At 41.4% G+C, this 18,702-nt stretch overlaps 3 protein-coding genes and 1 pseudogene across 3 annotated transcripts; 2 read left to right on the top strand and 2 right to left on the bottom strand.

The window, feature by feature from the left end:
• LOC139369405 (cingulin-like) overlaps nucleotides 1-18,702 on the bottom strand; it is a 55,234-nt pseudogene that overhangs the window by 390 nt on the left and 36,142 nt on the right.
• Nucleotides 3,224-6,197, top strand: LOC139369986 (CD209 antigen-like protein C). The gene is made up of 7 exons (XM_071109266.1): nucleotides 3,224-3,365; nucleotides 3,512-3,613; nucleotides 3,718-3,848; nucleotides 3,933-3,972; nucleotides 4,061-4,185; nucleotides 4,313-4,416; nucleotides 6,041-6,197. Exons 1-7 carry the CDS (start codon nucleotides 3,224-3,226, stop codon nucleotides 6,195-6,197), a joined length of 801 nt encoding a protein of 266 aa, XP_070965367.1.
• Nucleotides 7,568-9,916, top strand: LOC139369985 (C-type lectin domain family 4 member E-like). The gene is made up of 5 exons (XM_071109264.1): nucleotides 7,568-7,754; nucleotides 8,781-8,858; nucleotides 8,965-9,107; nucleotides 9,336-9,436; nucleotides 9,763-9,916. The coding sequence occupies exons 1-5, from the start codon at nucleotides 7,568-7,570 to the stop codon at nucleotides 9,914-9,916; spliced, it is 663 nt and encodes a 220-aa protein (XP_070965365.1).
• Nucleotides 14,843-16,320, bottom strand: LOC139369715 (uncharacterized). The gene is made up of 3 exons (XM_071108974.1): nucleotides 16,199-16,320; nucleotides 15,235-15,370; nucleotides 14,843-15,165 (listed from the first exon to the last, which is right to left on the bottom strand). The coding sequence occupies exons 1-3, from the start codon at nucleotides 16,302-16,304 to the stop codon at nucleotides 15,129-15,131; spliced, it is 279 nt and encodes a 92-aa protein (XP_070965075.1). The 5' UTR covers nucleotides 16,305-16,320; the 3' UTR covers nucleotides 14,843-15,128.

Genomic DNA, 18,702 nt, shown 5'->3' with positions numbered 1-18,702 from the left:
CACATTCCTGCGTCTCTCCGTTGTAAGCAAGGTAAGGGTCTTGTTTCAAAACTCTAAAATGGCCTCCTTTTCTCATATCCTCTCACCCTGATATGAAAGGAATTGGTTGTTTAAGCTACCAGTTCTTATCAGCTACATCAGTTGTCTGACTAAGCTCTCTCTCTCTCTCTCTCTCTCTATCTTTCCCCTCTCTGTGTTCCCCCCTTCTCCGTCCCTCCCTCCCTCCCTACAGGAGACAGGTTTAACCACTCCCCAGAACGGGCTACCAGGCGTCTCCTCCAAGTTACCAGGGTTCTGGTCTAGAAGCACGATTACGATTGCTAATACAGTTTTGTTTCGGTACTGCAGTATAAGGGACGCTTGGCCCAGAAAGACCATTTCCATACACGGCCACATAGAGAAGTCAGATTTGAAAATGTGTAATAAGTCACTTTAGTCATCACCCTGACGGGTTGCATCACTGCATGGAATGGCAAATGCTCGGCCTCCGACCGCAAGGCACTACAGAGGGTAGTGCGAAAGGCCCAGTACATTACCGGGGCCAAGCTTCCTGCCATCCAGTACCAACAACGACGAGACGGCCTACAGGGAGGAGGTGAGGGCCCTCGGAGTGTGGTGTCAGGAAAATATCCTCACACTCAATGTCCACAAAACAAAGGAGATGATTGTGGACTTCAGGAAACAGCAGAGGGAGCAGCCCCCTATCCACATCGACGGGACAGTAGTGGAGAGGGTGGAAAGTTTAAAGTTCCTCGGCTTACACATCATGGACAAACTGAAATGGTCCACCCACACAGACAGTGTGGTGAAGCTGTACCTGTAGTTAGTATTACATCCACCCAGGTCTCTGTCACCAACTCTACAGCTGTACCTGTAGTTAGTACTACATCCACCCAGGTCTCTGTCACCAACACTACAGCTGTACCTGTAGTTGGTACTACATCCACCCAGGTCTCTGTCACCAACACTACAGCTTTACCTGTAGTTAGTACTACATCCACCCAGGTATCTGTCACCAAAACTACAGCTGTACCTGTAGTTAGTACTACATCCACCCAGGTCTCTGTCACCAACTCTACAGCTGTACCTGTAGTTAGTACTACATCAACCCAGGTCTCTGTCACCAACACTACAGCTGTACCTGTAGTTAGTACTACATCAACCCAGGTCTCTGTCACCAACACTACAGCTGTACCTGTAGTTAGTACTAAGTCCACCTAGTTCTCTGTCACCAAGATGTAACCAGTATGTATATGTTATGTTGTACTAAAAGACAGGGTGTATATATAAACTTTTTGTCATAATACATGTGAAGGGTTTTAATTCTTCTTTCTATTCTATTAAATCTGCCAAACTGAAACTACGGAGATATTGTCAGAACTTCTGCTTTTTCATTCTGAGTAACTCTTCACAGTCAGCATAGATAAAAAAAGACCCCTACTGTAGATGGCCAATGGTTGCCGGTCACACCACGGAAGGAAGATTCCCCTAGGTTCAGATCTAGGATCAGGTTTATCTCACCCAATCCTAACCATAACCATTTGTGGTGGAAATGCAAAACTGACCTAAGATCAGCGTCAAGGGGCAACTACCCCCCACACCACCAGTCACAGAGTGAGATCCATAATCTGCTCTCCATTTGAAGGCTGGGGGTGCTGTAAACTCAGTCAGGATATATGTAGTGTATATGTCAATTAACAGGATACAAATTTATTTTAACACATCCCAAATTGTGACCCTGTGAATTCACACATACATCATATATGGAGTCACACATACATCATATATATCATATTATATTATAAAACCAAGACTGGTGGGAGTCATATCATGTATTATATTATAAAACTAAGAGGGGCGGCAGGGTAGCCTAGTGGTTAGAGCGTTGGACTAGTAATCGAAAGGTCCCCGAGCTGACAAGGTACAAATCTGCCGTTCTGCCCCTGAACAGGCAGTTAAACAACTGTTCCTAGGCCGTCATTGAAAAAAAAAATTTGTTCTTAACTGACTTAACTGAAAATAATGTATTGTATTATCAAACTAAGGCTGGTGGGAGTCATATCATGTAGTATATTATCACACTAAGACTGGTGGGAGTCATATCATGTATTATATTATCACACTAAGGCTGATGGGAGTCATATCATGTATTATATTATCACACTAAGGCTGGTGGGAGTCATATCATGTATTATATTATCAAACTAAGACTGGTGGGAGTCATATCATGTATTATATTATCACACTAAGGCTGGTGGGAGTCATATCATGTATTATATTATCACACTAAGGCTGGTGGGAGTCATATCATGTATTATATTATCACACTAAGACTGGTGGGAGTCATATCATGTATTATATTATCACACTAAGGCTGATGGGAGTCATATCATGTATTATATTATCACACTAAGGCTGGTGGGAGTCATACCATGTATTATATTATCAAACTAAGACTGGTGGGAGTCATATAATGTATTATATTATCAAGGCTGGTGGGAGTCATATCATGTATTATATTATCAAGGCTGGTGGGAGTCATATCATGTATTATATTATCACACTAAGACTGGTGGGAGTCATATCATGTATTATATTATCACACTAAGGCTGGTGGGAGTCATATAATGTATTATATTATCACACTAAGACTGGTGGGAGTCATATCATGTATTATATTATCACACTAAGGCTGGTGGGAGTCATATAATGTATTATATTATCACACTAAGGCTGGTGGGAGTCATATCATGTAGTATATTATCACACTAAGGCTGGTGGAGTCATATCATGTAATATATTATCACACTAAGACTGGTGGGAGTCATGTCATGTATTATATTATCACACTAAGGCTGGTGGGAGTCATATCATGTATTATATTATCAAGGCTGGTGGGAGTCATACCATGTATTATATTACCACACTAAGGCTGGTGGGAGTCATATCATGTATTATATTATCACTTCAGTTGAAACACATGTTTAATACTGATGAGCGCTGTGGGAAACATACATGTTTAGATTGGCTGGTGCAAGTCACGTGATGACCAGTGTGGTGTTGATTTGACAGTTTCCTCTTCACTGTGGTTAACTGTTTAAAACATGTATCACTATAATAAGTCACACAGATGCAGGACAGTCCAGAGAGAACACATAGATACAGACGTATATTGGAGCTGAGATAAGTAGAAGGTACTGTATTGGACCACCAGTGTGTTAAGATGTCAGAGGAAGTTTATGAAATCTCAGATGGATTTGAAGACGATGAGCCTGATACAATGAAGAACACAGACATTGATGGCCAATTATATGCCAACGTAAATGCCTTCAAGCCCAGTACAAGAGATGGAGTTGTTGCTTCAGGTAAGATTGCACGGACACACACACACACATAAGCACACAAACAAATACAGGTGTGATAACCCTGTAGAACTCTAGCTTTATTTGTCTCAATCCTGGATGATACAGTAAAACACATTACCAAAGATCTTTAATCATTTGTGATTCAGTACATGTTCAGTGGTGGAAGAGACCCTCTGGAGTTGCTGCAGTGTGTCTGGGGCTGCTGTGTGTTCTCCTACTGGCTGCGATCATAGGCCTGTCTCTCTACTGTAAGTTTAGTATGTTGTCACTGAGAATTAAGGAGCCTACTTAATTATACTTAATCATCAATGGTGTTTTAGTTACATGTTTGATAAACTTTTCCCTTTTACAGATGGAGTCATTGATCATCACAACTCAACAGAGAGAAACCAGCTGCTGGCCAGTTACAGCAATCTGACTGAAGAGAAAGACCAGCTACAGTCCAGTTACAACAACCTGACTAAAGAGGGAGACCAGCTACAGGCCAGTTGCAACAACCTGACTAAAGAGAGAGACCAACTACAGGCCAGTTATAGCCTTCTGATTAAAGAGAGAGACCAGCTACAGACTGAGAGAGATTTTCTTAGTGGGAGGCTTACCAATCTCGGTGAGTAAACATACAATAGTACATTTTCATTAATCCCACACACTTTATTGTGTGCTGAATTTTTTTACTTAAGTATCCTGTCCCAAAGGCTGGCAGAATTTTGATTCCAGTTGGTACTTCCTGTCTGATGATACTAAAACCTGGAAGGAGAGCAGAGAGGACTGTCTGGAGAGAGGAGCAGACCTGGTGATCATAAACAGTGATAAGGAACAGGTGAGAGAGAGAGCGAGAGAGCGAGAGAGAGAGAGAGAGAGAGAGAGAGAGAGAGAGAGAGAGAGAGAGAGAGAGAGAGAGAGAGAGAGAGAGAGAGAGAATATTTATTTATCTTTTTCAACAACAGGAGTTTCTCTTCAACCTCAACAAGGGAGTCTGGATTGGTCTGACTGACTCTGTTACTGAGGGGAACTTGATATGGGTGGACGGCACCCCACTGACCAACCCAAGGTAATATATTACTGCTATAATAACACTGACCACCCCAAGGCAATATACTACTGCTCTAATAACACTGACCACCCCAAGGTAATATACTACTGTTATAATAACACTGACCAACCCAAGGTAATATACTACTGTTATAATAACACTGACCAACCCAAGGTAATATACTACTGCTATAATAACACTGACCACCCCAAGGTAATATACTACTGTTATAATAACACTGATCAACCCAAGGTAATATACTACTGCTATAATAACACTGACCACCCCAAGGTAATATAGTACTGCTCTAATAACACTGACCACCCCAAGGTAATATATTACTGTTATAATAACACTGACCAACCCATGGTAATATATTACTGTTATAATAACACTGACCAACCCAAGGTAATATACTACTGTTATAATAACACTGACCACCCCAAGGTAATATACTACTGTTATAATAACACTGACCAACCCAAGGTAATATACTACTGCTCTAATAACACTGACCAACCCAAGGTAATACACTACTGCTCTAATAACACTGACCACCCCAAGGTAATATACTACTGCTCTAATAACACTGACCACCCCAAGGTAATATACTACTGCTCTAATAACACTGACCAACCCAAGGTAATACACTACTGCTCTAATAACACTGACCACCCCAAGGTAATACACTACTGCTCTAATAACACTGACCACAGTGTAAGGAGAAGGACTGATTCTCTGTGTTGTTCATACTCTAGGTTCTCCATACTCAACTGATAGACCAACACTGACCACAGAGTTAGAGATGATAACTACTCTGACAATAAGGCTCCAATTTTCAGTTTATTCAGCCTTTATTTATACAGATTATTGTAATTAATCGCAGCAGTCAACAAAGTTGAATTTAAGCTGAAACATTTCTGTACATTATTTAGGATTGTGATGTTTTAACTGTGATATCTGACTGTTGTTAACCCTGTAGGTACTGGTATTAACCATGATATCTGACTGTTATTAACCCTGTAGGTACTGGTATTAACCATGATATCTGACTGTTGTTAACCCCGTAGGTACTGGTATTAACCATGATATCTGACTGTTTTTAACCCCGTAGGTACTGGTATTAACCATGATATCTGACTGTTTTTAACCCTGTAGGTACTGGTATTAACCATGATATCTGACTGTTTTTAACCCCGTAGGTACTGGTATTAACCATGATATCTGACTGTTGTTAACCCTGTAGGTACTGGTAATAACCATGATATCTGACTTTTGTTAACCCTGTAGGTACTGGTATTAACCATGATATCTGACTGTTTTTAACCCTGTAGCTACTGGTATTAACCATGATATCTGACTGTTTTTAACCCTGTAGGTACTGGTATTAACCATGATATCTGACTGTTTTTAACCCTGTAGGTACTGGTATTAACCATGATATCTGACTTTTGTTAACCCTGTAGGTACTGGTATTAACCATGATATCTGACTGTTTTTAACCCTGTAGCTACTGGTATTAACCATGATATCTGACTGTTTTTAACCCTGTAGGTACTGGTATTAACCATGATGTCTGACTGTTGTTAACCCTGTAGGTACTGGTATTAACCATGATATCTGACTGTTTTTAACCCCGTAGGTACTGGTCTCCACATCAGCCTGATAATGGTGATGGCAAACCAGAATATGGTGAGGAGGACTGTGTTCACATACGTAACAATCAGAGTCATCTGGAGGCGTGGAATGACTTGTCATGTGGCATCAAACTCAACTGGATTTGTGAGAAAGTGCTTTAACATCACCATGACAACATACTGTAACACATACAGTAGCCTAGAGTGCAAACAACTTCCTCCTTCATTCTCTCTCATTCTCTCTGTCTGTCTCTCTCTCTCACACACACACCATCACACACCCTCATTCAGACATGCGCTCGAACACATGCATGCACGTACACTAACGCACACACACACACACACACCTATTGTTGTATTTCTTTGTGGTATCATTTTAATAAAAGTCTTAATTTGCTTCTTGTAGCTTCATTCAACATTAATTCAGTACATTTGACTTTGTGCATTTACATAATATTCAATTAAAATATATTCTACAGATATTTACATGCTCCAATTCAGGCCTGGTGATGACATTCTCAACAGTACCAAACCACCATTACATACACTGTATAGGAAGGAGGGGACTGTATCACCAATCAATGAGTGTAGTAGAGATATCAAAGAATGTTACTTAATAATATTTAACAGTCAGTCTTTGTTGTCAAGTTACATATAAGCACAATATCAAATGCTCATATTTGACTGTTGTTACCTTATATGGGTCCCAAAAGAGGGAAGGGAAGTGGATATTTCCAGTGGTTCAACCAGCTGTCACTCAAAAACTCCTCAACCAATCAGGTTGATCCTCACTGGTTAAGCATACCCACCCTCAATAACCACTTGGTGTAATCTTGTGGTGAAAAATCTATTGTCTGGTCATTATAATGACCCATGTTTGTAGTCCTGGACCTCCTGAACATGTTGATGTATATTTGGGAGTAAACAGAGGGTCCAAATCAGCAGAAAGGTGAAAGGAAGGAGGAGTTCTGGAAACTCCCTGAATTATCTTGGGGCTGTTACATATGATATGTAATATATGTTAACAGCTAGTCTTTGTTCTCCACTTCCCCTCTATGATCTATATCTTCCTGGTATGATAGTGTCCTGTCCATCATCACAAATAGCAAGTCCCATTCCCTGGGCAGGAGGAATGTTTTGAGATATACTCTGGACAAGATGACCATGTAGAGACATGGAATGATTTATATTGTTCTGCAGAAAATGGTTTAACAATAACCACTGGAACAATCTCTCACAAGCACAAACACAGTGTGCAAACTTGTTATATTTTTGCATTAGCATAGCCACAACTACCGGTGTCATTTTGTTGATACTTCCCTAGAGTTAACACCTATAGGAGTCACACAGACAGAGACACACAGAGGATTCAGAGATACCACAAGAAGCAGAGAATTAACGTATAGAGGGCTTGCAGTTGATGTACGACGCCTCCTGGCAGCCAAGTTGGAAGACCACCACATTAATTCTAGAATCAGAGACTTAATGTATAGTAGACCTACATAGAAAGAAATACTTAGGTACTGTTAAAGATGTCAAAGGTCATCTATGCTGAGCCAGATATGAACAAGAATGTCAAATTTGACAGAGGTGAGATGGAGGAGAGGATTGTAGATATCTACATCAGTGCAGACACCCTGAGAGACGGTGAGACCAACACCAAGAGAGAAGAGACAGCAGACACTGCTCCTAATAATGGACCAGGAGCCCAGCACTCAGGTAACACACACACACACACACCCACACACACACACACAAACACACACACACACACACACACACACACACACACACACACACAACACACACACACACACACACACACACACACACACACACACACACACACACACACACACACACACACACACACACACACACACACACACACACACAAACACACACACACACACACACACACACACACACACACACACACACACACACACACACAAAAAAAAAACATTAAAGTCTCTTGTATGTGTCCACAGAGCCTAATAGATCAGTGAAGAGACCCTTCCTAGTTGCTGCAGTGTTTCTGGGGCTGCTGTGTGTTCTACTGGCTGGGATCATAGGCCTGTCTGTCTACTGTGAGTTTGTCTCCAAGTTCATTGCTTATCACCTAATTGTAAGAAGTGCTGGTTACTAAGCCTATTTACCAGGTGTTTTACTTAGTAACTATGTGTTTATACTTTATAGATAACAGAGTCATCAAAGATTTTGAGGATAAAAGGAATAACCTGTTCCAGAGTTTCTCCCTTTTTAAAATCAACGCAACTGAAGAGAGAGACCAGCTACAGACCAGATACAACAACCTGACTAGAGAGAGAGACCAGCTACAGACCAGATACAATAACCTGACTAAAGAGAAAGACCAGCTACAGACCAGATACAACAACCTGACTAAAGAGAGAGACCAGCTACAGATCAGATACAACAACCTGACTGAAGAGAGAGACCAGCTACAGACCAGATACAACAACCTGACTAGAGAGAGAGAACAGATACAGACCAGATACAACAACCTGACTAAAGAGAGAGACCAGATACAGACCAGATACAACAACCTGAATAAAGAGAGAGACCAGTTACAGATCAGATAAAACAACCTGACTGAAGAGAGAGACCAGTTACAGACCAGATACAACAACCTGACTAGAGAGAGAGACCAGATACAGACCAGATACAACAACCTGACTGAAGAGAGAGACCAGTTACAGACCAGATACAACAACCTGACTAAAGAGAGAGACCAGCTACAGACCAGATACAACAACCTGACTACAGAGAAAGGCCATATTCAGGCAAAGCTTTTTGTGATAGGTGAGATATAAACTGTGATAAATTATAATAATTACATATCAATGGGTTTTTGAGTATAGAGATACTGACTAAGTTTCTCAATGTGTTCACCTTTGCTCTTCAACAGAGCAGCATTGTCAGGAGGGATGGAGATACTTTGACTCCAGTTTGTACTTCCTGTCTACTGAGGAGAAAACCTGGAAGCAGAGCAGAGAGGACTGTAAGGGGAGAGGAGCAGACCTCGTGATCATAAACAGTAGAGAGGAACAGGTGAGAGAGAGAACAGACAGGACTGTAAGGGGAGAGGAGCAGACCTCGTGATCATAAACAGCAGAGAGAGAGAGAGAGAAAGAGAGAGCGATAGAGAGAGAGAGAGAGAGAGAGAGAGAGAGAGAGAGAGAGAGAGAGTAGGTATACTTTTCATCAGTACACTAATATGTTTGCAGTGTTTTATAAATATATTAAGGGTGACATTATCTTAATCTTTCTCAACAACAGACATTTGTCTTGAACCTCCACCTGAGAGTCTGGATTGGTCTAAATGACTCTGTTACTGAGGGGATCTGGAAGTGGGTGGATGGCACCACACTGACCACAGGGTGAGAGATTTGACCATTTTACCCTGTGAAATGGAGATACAAAACAACAATGATATTTTGCTTCCAATCATATTCATCAAAATGTATGTTTCTACTTATGAATGTTATTCAATGAGAACTAGAGATGTATCTTAGAAATCAAGTCATATTTTTAGATTAAAATGTTATTATATAAAAAATACATGTCATTGTTAATGTTCCATTCTTGATTACATCTTACAGAGTGTTTCTTTAAAACTGTAAAAACATAGGACCGTGTCTATAATTGAGGAGGATGTTTTCACCAGTGTCTGACTGTCTGGTTTTCTGTGTTCTGTGTTGTTTAGGTACTGGGGGAAAGGACAGCCTAATAATGGTGGTCTGTTCCCTGGGCAGGAGGACTGTGTTGAGATATACTATAGACAAGCTGATCCTGTACAGACATGGTACGATGACAATTGTGGCACAAATCATAACTGGATCTGTGAGAAAGAGGTGTAACAATAACCTCTCTCTCTCTCTCTCTCTCTCTCTCTCTCTCTCTCTCTCATAGTTATTATGTTGATCATGTGGATTATGATTATTATGTTGGTTGGATACAGTGCTGAATGGTTAAGTGATGATTCCACCTATTGGTTAAAGTGAGAGATGAACATACCAAAGAGATTAAATAGTTGTATTACAGACTTGCCTACGGGTTCTTTTTTAATGCACCCTTACTTGATTCCTCCTCACATCTTCTCTCCTCCCCTCTGTCTCAAAACACATTGGACAATACAATCCTAGGGGATGGACCTTGGATCTTCTCCTCTAATAGGGTTGAGAAGGAGGAGAAGAGAAAGGAGGAGAGGAATCTAGGAAGACGAATTGAGATAGAGCCTTAGTGTCAGAGAGAGACAGAGGAGGAAGAAGAAAATTAAGAGAATGAGGAAGAGAGAAAAAATAAGACAAATAATTGTTGTGTTTAGATTAAGAGGAGAGAATGTAGACATACTGAACTCTGTAAAATTATTCTTCATTATTTTTTATTAGAAACATGTCATGTGATTTGCCATAGGCTTATGCTTATTAAAAAACAAGTGAGTCCAATTATTAACCGATGATTATCACTTTAATAATAAGAATAACAAAGACACAGATTTTTTTCTGGTGAGAACTGGCAAAATGTATCACAAACTCATCCGTGTTGGGGGAGCCTGCCCTCCTTGACTCAACACTGAGAATTCCGAGGTGACTTAACCTCAACCATTGTTGTCCTGAGGTGGGTTTTAATCAGTAAAGCTGAGAAGCTTCTCTCGCAGGAAGCACTGCTGACTGGTGTAACAACAGAAATCTTACAGCATCGAAATAGCTCATGGAAGACATCCTTAGAAGGTTCTAGAAACACAACAAAGTCAAGGAAAGTAGACGGTCTGTCCCTTCCACTTTTTTCTCTCCTATCAAGAAGCCGCTTGGTTTGATGAAACTCATGATTGATGTCCTCTAAATCTGACTCAAAGGTCAAAGGCAAACAGGACCCCTTGCATGATCTCGCAATTCTTCTTTGAAAAACACCTCTGCAGCTTAGCTGTGAGACTGTCAAGCACCTGATAAAATATATCTCTTTCGAAGCTCTCACCATCACCTTGGTCGCAATTTTTCTGTCCTCGAGGGCTCATCATCAATGAGTAGTGAAATATTAACTTCTTTGGGACTGGGGGGCAGTATTGAGTAGCTTGGATGAATAGGGTGCCCAGAGTAAACTACCTGCTACTCAGGCCCAGTTCCTAATATATGCACATATATCCAAATCTATCCAAAACATGTCAAACGATGTCCATTTATGTCCAAATACATATATATAGATTTGGATAGAGGGCTCTGCGAGAGTGCCATGAGCTGATCACACACGCTGATCACGTGCGCTCACGTGAGCGACCTGCGTTTACATCGGATTTCTACAAAGCAATTCTCCGGTTGGAACATTATTGACGATTTATGTTAAAAACATCCTAAAGATTGATTCTATACATCGTTTGACATGTTTCTACGAACTGTAATATGACTTTTCATCTGAACTTTCGCCTGGACTTGCCCGCGCCTCGTGAGTTTGGATTGTGTACTAAACACACAAACAAAAAGGAAGTATTTGGACATAAATGGACTTTATCGAACAAATCAAACATTTATTGTGGAACTGACAAAACAAACAATACCTCACAGTGATAGGATGCAAAGAACTGAACTGAATAGTGTGTGATAATTACATACAGGTGAGTGAACAGGTGATTAGAATTTAGGTGATTGGGATCTGGAGAGTGAGCTGCATTCAGGGGATGTAAGTGTTTGAGAGTGTGAGCTGGAAAGGGGGCTGGAAAGTGAGCTGCATTCAGGGGATCTATGTGTTTGAGGGTGTGAGTTGGAAGCAGGCTAATAACTCATCAACTAGCAAAGAAAATCAAGAAATGTGCACTTGAGCGATTCTGCGCTGTGATCTGAACTGATGTGAAATGCACATTCACTCTGGTGTGATTGAACGACCACTGGTGGGCAACCCCTGCCAATAAAATTATACTCCGTTGTGCTCTGGGTCTGCCCTAAACAAAATCACAGACTCAATCTTGCAAAGTTATATTTGTTTTGGTTTGTTGCATTGAAAAGGGGCTGATAGGATATAGATTCGATCACAGAAAAAAACATTGATCTTTATAGTGCAAACTAATGGGGTTGAACTCGGTGAAGTTCAATCTCTTCCACCTCTGTGTAGCATGGCGTTTCTTCTGCGCAGCACTCCTGGAGGAAGTGAGCGGCCACTCATATGCGCGGTTTAGAGGGAACATTGCTGTCTACTGCACAGTCTGTTTTTAAAGGCCTCTCACTTACAGTAGCAATAAGAAACTGAGTTTTAACAAGTAGCTGATCCATCAAGGAAGCATTTTTCTCTTATATAACCATTATGACTCCTGACTAAAGAGACAGACCAGTTACAACAACCTGACTAAAGAGAGAGACCAGTTACAACAACCTGACTACAGAGACAGACCAGTTACAACAACCTGACTAAAGAGAGAGACCAGTTACAACACCCTGACTACAGAGAGAGACCAGTTACCACACCCTGACTAAAGAGACAGACCAGTTACAACAACCTGACTACAGAGACAGACCAGTTACAACAACCTGACTACAGAGACAGACCAGTTACAACAACCTGACTAAAGAGACAGACCAGTTACAACACCCTGACTAAAGAGACAGACCAGTTACAACAACCTGACTACAGAGACAGACCAGTTACAACAACCTGACTACAGAGACAGACCAGTTACAACAACCTGACTAAAGAGACAGACCAGTTACAACAACCTGACTACAGAGACAGAACATTTACAACAACCTGACTACAGAGACAGACCAGTTACCACACCCTGACTAAAAAGACAGACCAGTTACAACAACCTGACTACAGAGACAGACCAGTTACCACACCCTGACTAAAAAGACAGACCAGTTACAACAACCTGACTAAAGAGACAGACCAGTTACAACAACCTGACTTGAGAGGCCATCTCAGGCAAAGCTTTTTGTGATATAGGTGAGATATAAACTGTGGTTAATTAGAAGTAAAATCAACAGCAATAGTGTGTATATATATGGGTTTGAGTATAATGATACTTGCTAACTTTCTCAATATGTTCACCTTTGCTCTTCAACAGAGCAGCATTGTCAAGAGGAATGGAGATACGTTGACTGCAGTTTCTACTTCCTGTCCTCTGAGAAGAAAATCTGGGTTTCCACCATCCTTCCACCATTTCAAAGTAGTCAAGTTTGTCAACTGGTTTGGTTTCACTATGGAATTGAGCTATAATGGAACAAATAAAGATGAGTTCTCTATCTATCTCTATGGGTCAAGGTCACAGTAATAGAAGGAAGAAACAGAGCTTGTAGAAAACAGCCAGTAGGGGGAGACACACACTTAAAAAAGTAGGTATTATACCCAACATGAGGGACTTTTCTGACCAGCATCCAACTACAACCAGATGATAGACCAAACCCAAAACTGACCATTACCTTAACCCTAACCCAACCTTATATCCATGGATGAAAAGTGGCCTGTGTTTTCAGGACAGATGCAGTACATAAGACCTACATAGAATGTGAATAATGTCATTAAGGGCACGTCTCAAATGGCACCATATTCCCTGTATAGTGCACTACTTTTGACCAGGGTCCATCAATATATGGAGTATTGAAAACTTTTACAAAGTATTGACTTAGGACGTGAATACTTATGTAAATTCTATATTATATTTAATTTTCAATACATTTGCAAACATTTCTAAAAATATGTTTTAACTTTGTCGTTATGGGGTATTTTGTGTAGTTGAGTGAGAGAAAAAAATACATTTACTGCATTTTAAATTAAGTTTGTAACACAACAACATGTGTAAGAAGTCTAGGGGTGTGTGTTAAGTCACTGTATGTTAAACATGAATGCTCTAATTGTAAGTCTGCTAAATGACTAAAATGGAAATGTAATAGTAATTAATGGTAAATAATGTATTGTGTAACTTTGGGGTCATTTTTATTGTAAATAAGAATAGAATACCATGATTAAAGACAATCATGAATGAATTGTGAATAAATGAGTGAGGAAGTTACAGAGGTATAAATATCATACCCCCCCAAAAATGCTAACCCCCCTATTATTGGTAATGGTGGGAGGTTAGCATGTCTTGGGGGTATGATATAAAATGCTAACCTCCACTATTATTGGTAATGGTGAGAGGTTAGCATGTCTTGGGGGTATGATATAACATGCTAACCTCCCCTATTATTGGTAATGGTGAGAGGTTAGCATGTCTTGGGGGTATGATATAAAATGCTAACATCCCTATTATTGGTAATGGTGAGAGGTTAGCATGTCTTGGGGGTATGATATAAAATGCTAACATCCCTATTATTGGTAATGGTGAGAGGTTAGCATGTCTTGGGGGTATGATATAAAATGCTAACCTCCCCTATTATTGGTAATGGTGAGAGGTTATCATGTCTTGGGGATATGATATAAAATGCTAACCTCCCCTATTATTGGTAATGGTGAGAGGTTAGCATGTCTTGGGGGTATGATCCTCTGTAACTTTCTCACTCAACATTATTTACCATTTATTAAATTAAAGGTGACATTCTGTACAGTCACCACATATGAAACATTTGATCTCCAATCCAAAACGCTGGCGTATAGAGCCAACTGAAAAGTTGTAGCTTCAATGTCAAATAAATACGTAAAGGAGTGTACGTGAGATAAGAAAAGACAGTATGTCACGTCACACCACATTTAATAGTGACAGGTCACAATGGTACAGTAAGGGTGTGGCGTCATTGTAAACATCGTTGATATTAAGCATCTCAATCACATCATTGAGGCAAGTCTGAGGGTGTTGGGGCTGGGTCTTGTTCTGCCCATGTTGAGACTGGGCCTGGTTCTTCCCATGTTGAGGCTGGGCTGGGTGTGTTGATGTTGGGCCCAGTGCTGCCCCTGTTGTGGCTGGGCTCGGGGTTGTTGATGTTGGGCCAAGTGCTACCCCTTTCGAGGCAGGTGTGTGAGTGTTGAGGCTGGGCTGGGGGTTTTGAGGCTGGGCCTGGTACCACCCCTGTTGAGACAGGTCTGAGTGTTTGGAGGCTGGTCCAGGTGCTGCCCCTGTTTAGGCTGGGGCTGATGCTGGTGGCCCTGTTAGGCCCTGTGTGCTGGGGCCTCCCGCTCTATTGCCCTGTAGGGTGAAAGGAACCGTACACATAAATAGCAACACAAGAATATAGATGGTGAGAGTAAACATTACCTGAACATATAGAAGAGCATGTAGGCACTCCGGGCTCTGGTCCTCAGCACAGTGGCTTCATTGGACATTGACACCTGGCTGTCGTTACAGCAGAACCAGTTTCCACTGGCATGCAATATGTCACTAATGTAGTGCCCTGTGGAACAAGGAAGACAGACTAGAGGTCAAGGGTCAGGCTATTGTGGATAATAGAGTGTTTCGTAACAGTTAAACAGTTCATTTGGGAGGTATTTTATCTTTTACATGTGTCAAGTTTTGAAATCAGAGATAAACAAATACACATGGCATATAATTAGGCATGCCTCTCCATTCTTTTGAATTAAATTGAGTAAACTCTAAACATATTGCAGTGCTTGTTGGGATGACACTTCACTCTGAAGCCTGCAGCCTTGCTCGCTTGGCCAAAATGGCTGTTGGAGGGTCTAATTATCCCCTACCCCAGGGTTCCACAAATGGCGGCCCGCGGGACAAATTTGGTCCAAGGGTGATTTTATTTGGCCCCTATGTTTTCTGACAAAATAAAACGTAATTGTTAAAAGACTGTAAAAACACCAGCAAATCAGCTCCAAGTGATTTTTATTTTGGAAATCTGTTTCAAAGTGTTCCCACGCACAATAAAGAGATATATGTGGTTGTACACAAATGTAAGCAAGGTTTGAAATGAGTCAAATATTATATCTGTTTGGCCTTCCTACGGTATATTTGCAGTCTACAAATTTTAGTAATTTTGTTCCACACCCCTTCCCATCTGGCTAAGAAAAAAAATGGACCCGAATCTAGTTGATGATCCCTGGCCCTCACCCTCGATAATTTTCACTCCCTCAGCTTTGGGATGCTTGTGTATACGGCAGAGGCACACGTGAACATGCAAATTGAGATCCAAGGAGAAGGGAGTGATTTGGAATTCAGCTGATGTCATATGTATTGTGCATCTGCATGTGTGTGTTTGATGGTATTTACTTACCGGAGTTTGCGGAGCCTCCCAAATGAGAGACTACGCCAGTCAGCTGGTAGTAACCATTCACTGACTGTACTGGCTTCTGCTTCTGTAAGAAAACACATGTGATCATAGAATTCTCATTTCCTCTACAGTCCACCACACTGTCTACAGTCTACTATAGTACTAGTCTACTACAGGTCTACTACATCGTGTACTCTTCATAACTATCTCAGTGTCCTGTCATAACTTATTTTTCACTGGTTTCACTCTCTCTCTCTTCTCACCACTGAGGCAGTCAGCAACACTTTCCCTCTTTCCTGCTCCTTTGAATCTGAGGGGTCAAATATACATATCAAGAGCTGTGAAAACGTGGTCACTTGTCTGAATTGCTCTGGTCTAAAACAGCTCCCATACATCACTAAAGATATCTGAGAAACATTTTAAATTGCAGCTTCCAGCTTCTCTGTCAGCAGGACCGTTTTGGGAGTGGGTGGTTTGTGTGGTGTTGGAGCAAGAATAGTGTTATGGTGCCATGACCTACCTGAACAGCAGAGGACGCTGTCTTTGGCCGCTCCAGGTGGGCTGGAGACTTGGCTGGCGAGGGTCTGGGGGATGGACCCCTGGATGCTGGGGGCCTGGTTGGTGAGGGCCTGTGGGCTGGCACTGTGCAGGTGTGGCACCATGTCCCCACAGAGGGTGGAGAGCCTCAGCTCCGAAGGAAACAAAAGAGGAGCCTCCAGCTTCTCCAACCCCCCAGGTCCTCCAAACCTCTTCAGATGCAGAACCAGCACACTGCCCAGAAACAGAGAGGAAGAGAGATGAACAGACAGACAATGAAACCAGTCAACAAAATAACAGATGAGTGAAATTTGTTTGGTGGTGCTCACCTCTAAGTCCTACAACCTGCTCAGGAAGGTAACTACTCCTAAAGGCTCAGGACATTAAACACTGCTAGTACTATGAGAGGTTATAAAGGGACAACTCACAGAGGCAGTGTGTGGAACTGCTCCACCTTTGAGGCGTGGAGGCCTTTACAGCCCTCACATGTGAATTCAACCTGTTCACTCTGGTTAGAAACAAAAGCATTACATAATAAATGATACCACTACAATAATAAGATAGCGTATTCTGAGGCAGTGGGCAGCTTGCCCTGGGTGTTAGTCTCTACATGCAGGGCTGAGCCCTATGTGCTGACTTTGAAAGTGAGTGCTAGGCTGTTCAGCAAGGTGCGCTCAGGGCTGAAGTCCAATGAGAGGTGGTTGTAGTCCTCTCTGGTGGACGACTCGCGCCCACAGCTTCAGAAGCAGGACAAAGAGAAGAAGAATGCATCAAGTCTGTTTCTGTTTCAGGTCTCTACAATGTTTCTGTTATGCCATGTGTTTTGTAATACTAATATATACTGTATATATATATATATATATATATATATATATATATATATATATATATATATAGAAAGATCATGTTCTCAGTAGATACATTACAACCAATGGGAGCTCTTACCTGGTACATTTGCGCACCGACACAAGCTGGAACTCCAGCTGGGAAACAGGGCAGGTGTAGTTCATCCCGAGTGTCTTCAGAATCATGCCCTCCTCCTTCAGCTGGCACAGCATATTGACCAGTAACTCGTGTGCGTCCTATGATGAGGAAGAGAAAGAAACACACCAAGATGAAAGCAAATTAAAAAGAGAAAATGAACCATTGCAAGAAGAGCACTCGTACACAAGAGAGTAGTGCCTCACTTACCTGTTGCGTGTCCCCCAGATACTTCAAATCGTATCCCGACAAGGAGTACTTGACCTTCCACATGAGGTCTGCTTTTGAGGCCTGGTATGCCACACTGTCAGGTAGACCCGAACGGTGCACATCAGACAGACACCTGTAGGGGAGACAGAGAGTAAGTTAGCAGCCGACTGGATGGTGTCAACCTACTGGCTTACGCCTGAAGAGGCAGATGAGTATATACAAATATGTTTTATCTAGTGGCACCCCATCATTAGAAATGTTTCATTCGATTCGATGCAATTTCACCTTTGAGGACGGACAATGAAGCCAAACAACAAAAATGTATTGTTTATTCTCCTAAGATATTTGGTTTGGATACTGCTCTCAATTCCAGAGCATTTAAAAAAAACGACCAAATTTCCCACGGTAAGGTGGAATGTTCAGTCAATGAGCATTATGGGTAATGTAGTCATTCTACACTTTCCAAATTGGCCTACAAAATGCCTACATCATAATCAGTGTGTCATTGTTGTTCCTCTTGGTTATGAAGATTCCAAAAACAAAAAGAAACTGGAAAATAAACCATAAATACAATACACAGCAAAATATGAAGTGGTTAAGGTTAGGAAAAGGGTTAGGATTAGTGAAAGTGCTATCTTAACCTGCTACGACAATCCCTTTCTGTAGAAGTGGCGTGAAAAGAGTGTCCCTTATTTAATTTATGACCACAATTAATAGGTGTGTGGGGTGAGTGTCTGCTTTTGAGCCTTCCCTTACCTGAGCAGGTTGGAGAAGGGGGA

The sequence above is a fragment of the Oncorhynchus clarkii genome, chromosome 17 (genome assembly GCF_045791955.1).
Source record: "Oncorhynchus clarkii lewisi isolate Uvic-CL-2024 chromosome 17, UVic_Ocla_1.0, whole genome shotgun sequence".
Classification (NCBI taxonomy): Eukaryota; Metazoa; Chordata; class Actinopteri; order Salmoniformes; family Salmonidae; genus Oncorhynchus; species Oncorhynchus clarkii.
This window is presented reverse-complemented; position numbering and strand designations above follow the sequence as displayed.

Bases quoted from the DNA above. Each gene is read 5' to 3' on its own strand.
- LOC139369986 (XM_071109266.1), top strand. From the start codon at position 3,224: ATGTCAGAGGAAGTTTATGAAATCTCAGATGGATTTGAAGACGATGAG. The intron at 3,973-4,060 runs GTGAGTAAACAT...CCTGTCCCAAAG, and splicing joins TGGGAGGCTTACCAATCTCG to GCTGGCAGAATTTTGATTCC. The intron at 4,186-4,312 runs GTGAGAGAGAGA...TTTCAACAACAG, and splicing joins TAAACAGTGATAAGGAACAG to GAGTTTCTCTTCAACCTCAA.
- LOC139369985 (XM_071109264.1), top strand. From the start codon at position 7,568: ATGTCAAAGGTCATCTATGCTGAGCCAGATATGAACAAGAATGTCAAA. The intron at 8,859-8,964 runs GTGAGATATAAA...GCTCTTCAACAG, and splicing joins GGCAAAGCTTTTTGTGATAG to AGCAGCATTGTCAGGAGGGA. The intron at 9,108-9,335 runs GTGAGAGAGAGA...TCTCAACAACAG, and splicing joins TAAACAGTAGAGAGGAACAG to ACATTTGTCTTGAACCTCCA.
- LOC139369715 (XM_071108974.1), bottom strand. From the start codon at position 16,304: ATGATCACATGTGTTTTCTTACAGAAGCAGAAGCCAGTACAGTCAGTG. The intron at 15,371-16,198 runs GTAAGTAAATAC...CTTGTTCCACAG, and splicing joins GGGAGGCTCCGCAAACTCCG to GGCACTACATTAGTGACATA. The intron at 15,166-15,234 runs GTAATGTTTACT...TTCACCCTACAG, and splicing joins ATGCTCTTCTATATGTTCAG to GGCAATAGAGCGGGAGGCCC.